At 37.1% G+C, this 9744-nt stretch overlaps 1 protein-coding gene across 4 annotated transcripts in view; it reads right to left on the bottom strand.

The window, feature by feature from the left end:
• FBXL20 (F-box and leucine-rich repeat protein 20) overlaps nucleotides 1-9744 on the bottom strand; it is a 69815-nt gene that overhangs the window by 31930 nt on the left and 28141 nt on the right. For all 4 annotated transcript variants that reach the window (XR_001361234.1, XR_001361233.1, XM_005861900.2 and 1 more), the window contains exons 2-4: nucleotides 8628-8689; nucleotides 4390-4444; nucleotides 1649-1723 (exon numbers count right to left, since the gene is read on the bottom strand). Coding sequence is in view for 2 of the 4 variants with exons in the window: in XM_005861900.2 (XP_005861962.1) it covers nucleotides 1649-1723; nucleotides 4390-4444; nucleotides 8628-8689 (192 nt within the window). In the remaining 2 variants the exon portion in view is untranslated. The remainder of the gene's footprint in view (nucleotides 1-1648; nucleotides 1724-4389; nucleotides 4445-8627; nucleotides 8690-9744) is intronic.

Genomic DNA, 9744 nt, shown 5'->3' with positions numbered 1-9744 from the left:
CCAGCCTGGGTGAGGGGCTGATGGCTGTTTGCAGGCTGGCCACAACCCCCAGCCACCCAAGCTCCCAGTGGAGGCTGGCTGGAAGCAGGTATCTGAGATTTATTTGTCTTCTATAATTGAAACTTTGTTGCATGAGCGGAGGCCTCAGCTGGCTCAGGGCTGGCGGGAAGCTTGGCTTCCTCCATAGCCCGAGCAACCAAGCCCTCCCGCTTGCTCCAGCTCCATGGCTGCCGGCCGCCATCTTGGTTGGGTTAATTTGCATATAGTCGATCTGATTGGCTGGGGGGTGTGGCTTAGGGTGTAGCGAAGGTACGGTCAATTAGCATCCTTGTCTTTTATTAGTGTAGATAAATAAGTAAGTAAGCAAGCAAGCAAGCAAGCTAGTGGCCCGGTGCACGAAATTCGTGCACAGGGGTGGGGGAGGGGTCCCTCAGGCCGGCCTCCACCCTCTCGCAATCCCAATCCGGGACCACTGGCTCCTAACCGCTTGCCTCCCTGCCTGCCTGCCTGATCGCCCCTAACGGCTTGCCTGCCTGCCTGATCGCCTCCAACTGCCACTGCCTCTGCCTCTGCCCCTGCCTCTGCCCCCGCCACTGTGGCTTTGTCAGGAAGGACATCTGGAAGTTCGTTCAGCTGTCCGGTCTAATTAGCTTTTATTATTATAGATTAAGGTAGACTGCCCAACTGCCCTTCTAATTAAACTGCAGCCACTGAAAGGTATTAACTCTATTATTTCTGTATTCTTTCTAAAGTGCTTCCTATAGTATTATAATTACAGCAGAGACTCAAAGAACACCTAACAAAAGCTTGCTGAGTGATTGTGTGGGGCCATGTTGCTTTAAACAGTCACTTCCATTAGATTAAATAATGGTGAAAAACATAAAAATACAGTTTAATGTCAATGGATAGTATTTTAAAAGCACTTTTAAAGATAAGGGAAAGTTCATGTGAGGCTTTTTAAAAAAATCCTTACATGGATCTTCAAGATAATTAAGTTCCAGTGAAATTTATTTAATTCTTATAATACAATGAGGACTCTTATTATTTCCACTCTTTTGATGAGAAAACCAAGGACCACAGAGCTCAAATTGAGGTTAAAATAATTTCAGTTTAAGCTATTATGCTTCTCCATTTTAGAATAATAAACAATACTAAGAGATAAAATATGGGAGAAAAGGGGGGAGGGGGAATCTCTCTCCAACAAAATAATTCAATAAATGACTTTGACTTTATTCTTTTTTTCATTCTCCACAAAACTATCTATAATCTTTCCAAGAACCAAAACGCCCATCTCAAGAAGAATTTATGCAAATATCATACCTCAACAAGTTAACTGATTCTTCAATAAATATAAAGACTTCCTTAAAATGAGTAAATACAGGCTCATATTTTCACCACAAAACTTTTTAAAAATTGCTTTTTTCCTATTAATACAAATAGTATTATTTCAATTAAATAATTCTGTTCATTCTCAAAGACTCAAAGAATAAGTTCTTGGGAACATTACAGGCTCCCATGAAGTTCATATGCACCAAAATTAATACTTTGTCTCTCCAGGAAAAGAAGATTTATATGGTTGCACTAATCTGTTCCATGCTGTAATTACATCTTAACAAGAGAAATGGGGCCACACACCACATAATTATACCTCAATATCCCTCTGGAAATCGAACAGGTCAATTCGCTGCCAGTTACTGCCATCCAGAGCCAGAACATTCCAGGCCTATTTAGAAGAAAAAGAGACAGAATGAGCAGGAGCTGGAACAAAGGAGAAAACCCAGCAATATTCGTGTTCACAATTCATTCTACTAATGACTGAAATTGACGGAAACATTTCTCAGTCCCCCACCATTAACTCCCAATAAGCCTGCCTTCTTATTCATACTTTATTCTCCAATAAGATTATCTCATAAATGAGTGGGTAGAGCTACAATAGATTTTAGGGGCTTGGGGAAAGAACAGGCTGTAATATGTATCATAGCCAGAAATTGTTTTCTAACTGGAAGATTCTAGTTTCTCATCCCAAAGAGATAGTTCAGCTGATGAAAAGTAAGCCCATTATTCTGTCTCTCAACAAGGATCAAGATGAGGGTGAAACCAAAGAAAGAGGACAGTACAATGAATACTGCTATGTTCAATACCTATTTGCTATCCATAGCATCACTTGGTCAAACTTGAAATTGTGATATGGTAACCTGGGACTTTGAAAACACAGCACAATTTCTCTGTATACCTGACAGAGCCTTAATGCTTTCCTTGAGACCAATTTGCTCACTCAGGCGTGTTTTTCAATTGGTCACTTTTCCCTCTAACTAAATTCAGTGATCACTGCAAAACAGTGAAAGTTTAAGACAGTGGTTCTCAACCTTCTGGCCCTTTAAATACAGTTCCTCATGTTGTGACCCAACCATAAAATTATTTTCGTTGCTACTTCATAACTGTAATGTTGCTACTGTTATGAATCATAATGTAAATATCTGATATGCAGGATGGTCTTAGGCGACCCCTGTGAAAGGGTCGTTCGACCGCCAAAGGGGTCACGACCCACAGGTTGAGAACCGCTGGTTTAAGACTTCTCATACATTTCTTCAGTAAGCTAAAGGGAGGTAAGAAAGTTTCTAAACTTTTCAACTTTTCAGGATCCGGTGGAAAATGATTCAGAGTTAATTTGCTGTATTTTAATAAGAAAGTCTTTAAAAGTTTTCCCTATTGAATTTAAAGTGTAAACAAAAGTCTTAATATTGTTGAGCTATAAACTTAGAATATCATCTCTTACTATAACATTCAAGACATAGATTTATACTGAAATTTTTAAAAACTGTGGATACACTTGACCACAGAATAACTGTCACACAATCAGTAAGAAATAAGTCAGGGATATGAAAGTAAACAAAGTTATTATTCTAGAAATCTTTAAGGTTTTCTCGGGAGTTCAATGTTACTTTTCTTTTTGTAACTTCATATTTTTCCAATGGTTTCTTAAATGGCTAGCTATTGGAGATAACAGATAAAACTTTTAAAGTTCATATGTTTACTAGATTCTTGGGCTAAATATACTGATTTGGTTTGATATTTCCCATTTCCTTACACTACACTTTCTCTAGCAATAGGAAACATGCCAAACTGAGACTGAAATTCGGAATGACAGGTTTCCTTCTAGAGTCTTGTTGTTTTTTTTTATCAAATTAAATACTTCAAGTACAGAGAATAAGGTAACTACTGATGTACTAACTATCCAGATTTACTGAAAATGGGTATTGTGCTTTACTTCTTTTAAATTAAAACATATTAAGAGGGAAGAAAAACCTGCAAGTGAAAACAATTAAAATTCACTCAAGTCAAGTCAACATTGCTAAGATGAGATGCAGTAACTAAACAGGTTTAGACACTGGTCTGAGTATTTTGTTTCTCAATGATGACCTCAGATTCATATGGAGACAAAAAGCCATGTCACTCAAGTACCAGGGACAAACATGTCATAAATCACCAAAACACTACTGATTGTTTCAAAAATAGCTGATGCATAGATTTAGTGTATGGCTTTTAGGATGCAGAAATTATATTAAAGATAGCAAGACAAAGTGAATTTTCTACGGCAAGTTTTGTGTTTTATTTGAGAGTGGTGTTGGCAATTTGAAGAAAAACCTAGGTCTACCTACAAAGATAAACACAATACTGGATGGTATGACATAAACGTATTACATAGCCAGGACCTATGATTGTACCACTGTCCAGTTTATAAAAAGATGATAATTCTAAGTACACATTCCTTTTATTAGGTTAATTATTATAAATCTGTATTACAATAGAGACTAGGAATGGTTCATAAAGCAGTTTTTCCACAAAAGAGTTTCTATTCTTTATATTAGTGGCAGCCAATAAGATTATGATGTTTCACTGTTTTGTCATGGCAAGTCACTTGGCAAAAATGGGTAATTAAGTATAATGTAAAAACTGACTTTGAGGATGGAATCTGGTTTGCTCTACAATTTAAAAAATCTAGCTATTACCTTTCAGAGAAAAACAAGGGGAGGTGACATGCGAATCAGACCTCAAGAGCCTTCCATGTGTATGTGTGTATAAAATTAACTAGGAAAACATAATGAAACACTGTTTTATTACAATTCTCAGTAGAGACCAATCTTTTAATTTGTATGTTTAATACTTTTTCCTGGAAAATGTTTCCTGTTTGTATTCTACAAATAGTCAAGACGGTACATGTAGTAGAACTGTAGAATTACATAGATTTGGGTATGCCATGGGTGAAAAAACATCCTTTGAAACCCAACATTCAACTAACATCTAAAGTAAATAGTTTCCCTACTACAGAAGCTGATTATTATCAGTGTCAGGAAGGGGTACCCCTCTAATTATGTCAAGCATTCTTACCCTGGAGACCTGAGCACAGCGACACAAGGTAACAACATCCAGAAAAGAAAATATCCTAAAAAGAGATAGAGACCACTTTATTATAAGATAAAGTATAGCAATTTACAAAAATAATACTGCCCATCCAATTTAATAATGGACCGTATGTGCAAAGCTTATAAATTCTCTAAAATAAAGAATATTACAAATGACATTTAGGGTCAGGGGAAAAAAATCCTCAACTACAATACTATATACTATACCAAAAAGAAACCTGTGCCTCAAATCTTATAGTACATTTGAATCAAAGACCTTTTGTCACCCAGTTGGCAGTGGTTGAACATTGATCTATGAACCGGGAGATCACGGTTTGATTCCTGCTCAGGGCACATGCCCTGGTTGCGGGTTTGATCCCCATGGGGGGTGTGCAGGAGGCCATTGATCAATGATTCTCTCTCATCATTGATATTTCTATTTCCCTCTCCCTCTCTGAAATCAATACAAATATATTTTTAAAAAACACCTTTTGTCTCTGTTCACAAAAGGGGAAACAATAATCTCTCTCTTATCTTTCCCTCACTCCCCTCTTCTACCAACTCACACACACATAGTATATACTATTACATGATAATTATGTCCCAACACTTCCAACAGTTGAAAAAATAATGAAAAGTATTGTAGATTCTTTAAAGTAATAATAATCCTCATTCTGAAACTGCTTTCATAGCTAACTTGTTTCATAGCTAAAAGGGCATGTGTGGGCTCAAGCAGCCTTATCCTTCATGTCACTTTTACAGTTATCAATATCATCGTCAGAGGAAATCTCTGAGGAACAAGTCACTTTACAGTAGCTCTTGGAAAATACACAAGACTCTTTGTCTTATAAACACTGACATTCATTTATCAAGAGGCACTCCTAAATAAATGCATATGGCTCTGCTCTGAAAGGGAGTACAGTCAATTCTGCTAACTGATTTCACATTATGCAAACAGTGGATTCCAGCTTGCTACCACATTAATAATAAACTTTGTTTTAAAAGGGAAGGAAGAGAATCAGTAAGTTAAAGTTAAGAGGAAACAAGAACACTTGCTTAATTCACTGGTAACTTGGCTGTGGCCTTGCATTTACAAGGAAATAGTAGGGTCCTAAGAACACAATTGTCCTCCGTGTAAGTTAATATATGCTGGAATCAATGATGTATGATGTAACTTAAAATCTAACCGAACCAAATGCTGTATAATATTTATTAAACTGTATTTTTTTTAAATCCTCACCCAAAAATATTTTTTTCATTGATTTTTAGAGAAAGTGGAAGGGAGAGAGGGAGGGAGAGAGAGACACATTGATTGGTTGCCTCCCACATGCACCCAACTAGGTCTGGGTGCCCCTTGACCAGGATTCGAACCTGAGACCCTTCGGTGTGAGGGGCTGACACTCCTGCTGAGTAACACCAGCTAGGGCTTAAACTGTATTTTAACAGAACCCCTATATAGTCTCAATATCTCTCCCCACAAGATATTTATCAATAACAAAGAAAAATAATTTCACAGTGGAGAAACAGAAAAACACTATCTTAACTAAGTGATCAAAGTTAATATCACCAGTAATAAGCATATTAACATAAGTGTCTCCTATTATGATACACGAAGAAGGGCACAACACCATTTTTGTAATATACCTGTCAAAGTGCATAACCTAATCATAAGGAAACACCAGACAAAGCCAAATTGAGGGAGTCTATAAAGTAACAGTTCAAAAGTATCAAGATTATGAAAACAATAGAAAGACTAAGGAACTGCCCCAGATTAAAGAAAACTAAGCAGACACGACAACTGAATGGAATGTCTAATCCTGGAATGGATCCTGGGCAAGAATAAAAGATATTATTGGGACAACTGAGGAATTTGAATAGGTCTGTAGATTAGTTAAGAGTACTATATCAATGTTAATTTCCTAATTTTGATAACTGTATTGTTTAATTATATAAAATTTCAGTTCTTAGGGAAGGGTATTTTCAAAACTATTTTTGTAGCTTTTTGTAAGTATGCTACTATTTCAAAATGAAGAGTTCAAATAAGAATAGCTAAAAGATACCAAAAAAGCCTAATAAAAAGTAAGCTTTCCTTCTATTCCTATCTTCCAGTTATTTAGTTTTCCTTCCCAGGCCATCTGTTGTTTCTGGTCATGCTCTGTATTCTTTAAACAAAACTTAAACTTTATGAAATATCACATTCAATAAATTACAAATACCCAAATTGAATTTATTAACATTTATATTGATCAATTATCTGCTTGATGTAATGCCAAAGATATCAAAAAAGCCTCTTTTCTATTTGTCTTAATGCTTTAAACAAAATCGATGTTTTATATGCTTAAATGCATTCATAAGTAGTATGTTTTATGGTATCTAGTCATTTCCTTCCTTCTCAGGATATCAATTTCACTCTGTCTCCAATTTAGGAAGGGACTTGTTCCCATCAGGAAGTACAGATCGACTATTTGGAACTCAAGCTCATTTCCTCACAGAAATCATTGGTAGGTAGATTTCCTGTTTAGGTTAGAAAGCAGTCAATTTAAACTATAATGCCAGATCATGAGGGGTCTTGTAGGCCATAGTAAGAAATTTGGGTTTCATGGCAAAAACAGAAAAACATAAGCCATATATGGTGTGGCCAGTTAACAAGGAGTCAAGTAATTTCCCTAAATCTTAGTGAGTCTTAAGGTAAACTACAATAATACAATGTAACACTGAGCATTCAAATAAATGTCATTATAAAAAAAACCTAAAGAATGCCTTAGTATACTCAGCTTACAACAGCAGTTAAGAACATAACCTACCTAAAAATATATAGCTAAAATTTTGCTGAAATTTGAGGGATACTCAAGATATTACTTAATATATTCAGGATTGTATATTCTCCGATGGCCCTGGGCAGTCAAGGGTGTATTGCTATTATCTTAAGCTTTAGTCAACCAGCATGTACATAAGCAATGCTTCCAGGGAAAAACTCATTCCAAGTTCAATTCCGTTATTTTTTCTTAGTATCTCCAATGTTTAAGGTACTACATAAATATTTATAGGATACTAGAGGTCCAGGGTCCCTTGGCCTGGCCTGTGGGGATTAGGCCGAAACCGGCTCTCTGATATCCCTTGAGGGGTCCCGGATTGCGAGAGGGCGGTTCTCGGGTGACACACCTCAGAATGGCCAGTTAACAAGGAGTCAAGTAATGTGTCACCTGAGAACCGCTGCTGCCAAGTCACCATAGCTCGGCAGCTCCTGCGCTGAGCGTCTGCCCCCTGGAGGTCAGTGTGCTTCATAGCTACTGGTTGGAGCGTCTGTCCCCTGGTGGTCATTGCACGTCATAGCTACCAGCCAGATGGACGGACGGTCGCTTAGGCTTTTATATATATAGATAGTCCCTGTTTACAGAGATCTTACAATATAGTGGAGGACATAAGACATATAAATCCTGAAGCAGGGACAGGCTGGTTATGGGCTGGCTAGACTTTGTAGCAAGCTAAGAACAAGAAGTGATACCTCTAAGCACAGATAACAACTTCTTACAATTGCAAGTGAGAATACACCTTTCTTTCTCAGTCATGGTATTTCACATAAGTGAACAAAGAATGGTGTGATTAAGTGCCCAAATAATGGATACTGAAAATAACTTCCCTAATGCCTGTTTCTTCCTAGGTGATTCCTAAGTCAGATATGTAAATCAGGAGCTGTGTGTTTTATGTTATGTTATGGGTGACCCCAAATGTACTTTCTAAACATTAAAAGTAAGAAAGGTAAAATTATAAGTGCAATATAGGAAAAGAAAGAGTCTCAAATAGCTTTTGCCTTTCTATCAGTAAAATAAAGGGTTGTAACTCTTCTATACAGCACCTCAGTATATGTAATATTTTGTTGCAAACGTAAGTATGGGGAAGGGATGGATTAAAATCACTCTTCAAAAAAAATCAGTACTATACTAAAATAAAATATGCTATCTCTTACATTATCTAAAAGAATAGGGCAAAGGGAAAATGAGTAAACAAAATCATATATAGGTTCAAATTGGGTAGGAGAAAGTTTTCTAGATTAAACATTCAAAAATATTTATATCTAGAAAAGACAAGATTATTTAACAAAAAAATCAATAAATCTATAAATTCAGATAATCCAGATATTACTAATATAGGAAAAGTATAAATTTTTAAATAGACAAATATGATACACACACACACAAATATAAAATTAGCATTGAGACTTACCGTAATAGGAGCTCTTTGGGAAGCTTTTTATTGATTACAGCTTCATCACTATTTGAGAACATCTGCAAAAATAAAATACTGTGTCAAGTGTTATACTTAACATTTTATTATGCTCAACAGTTTAGAGGTAATCCTCTTAGGAGAGAGGTGAATAAGTATAGTGGGTATTATAAGCCATAGTCATATTTTCAGAGATTCTTTAGGCTGAAAAACATCTTTGAGATACTTAATTTGTTCCCTGTCTTTAGAAATCTTAAACTAATAGCAGTCAGTTTCATGTATTAATGTACTGAACCTTCACATTACCCCTAATCTTCATTTTACATATAAGAAAACTGAATCACAAAAGGTTTACTGCTTAAAACCACATTACTACAGAATGACTATTTAAAAATGCCATTAAGGCCCTAGCCGGTTTGGCTCGGTGGATAGAGCGTAGGCCTACGGACTGAAGAGTCCCGGGTTTGATTCTGGTCAAGGGCACATACCCGGGTTGCGGGCTCGATCCCCAGTGGGGGCAAGCAGGAGGCAGCCGATCAATGATGTCTCTCTCATCATTGATGTCTGTCTCTCTCTCACCGCTCTCCCTTCCTCTCTGAAATCAATAAAAATGTATTTTTTTAAAAAAAAGCCAATTAGGAGCATTTGAGATTTTTTAAAATATATTTTATTGATTTTTTACAGAGAGGAAGGGAGAGGGATAGAGAGTTAGAAACATCGATGAGAGAGAAACATCGATCAGCTGCCTCCTACACACCCCCTACTGGGGATGTGCCCACAACCAAGGTACATGCCCTTGACCAGAATCGAATCCGGGACCCTTGAGTCTGCAGGCCGATGCTCTATCCACTGAGCCAAACCGGTTAGGGCGCATTTGAGATCTTGTTCTCTGGTATATGTCACCAGTTTGACTAAAATAAACTCTTAAAAAAATTAAAATGCCATTAAGGTGCCCAGCCAGGGTGGCTCAGTGGTTGAGCGGCATCCTATGAACCAGGAGATCACTGTTTGATTCCTGGTCAGATCATATGCCTGGGTTGTGGGCTCGATTCCCAGGGTGGGTGCGCAGGAGGCAGCCGATTGATGATTCTCTCTCATCATTGATGTTTTTCTCCCC

The sequence above is a fragment of the Myotis brandtii genome, unplaced genomic scaffold (genome assembly GCF_000412655.1).
Source record: "Myotis brandtii unplaced genomic scaffold, ASM41265v1 scaffold157, whole genome shotgun sequence".
Classification (NCBI taxonomy): Eukaryota; Metazoa; Chordata; class Mammalia; order Chiroptera; family Vespertilionidae; genus Myotis; species Myotis brandtii.
The sequence above is the reverse complement of the archived record's forward strand: the minus strand, read 5'-3'. Positions and strand labels throughout refer to the sequence as shown.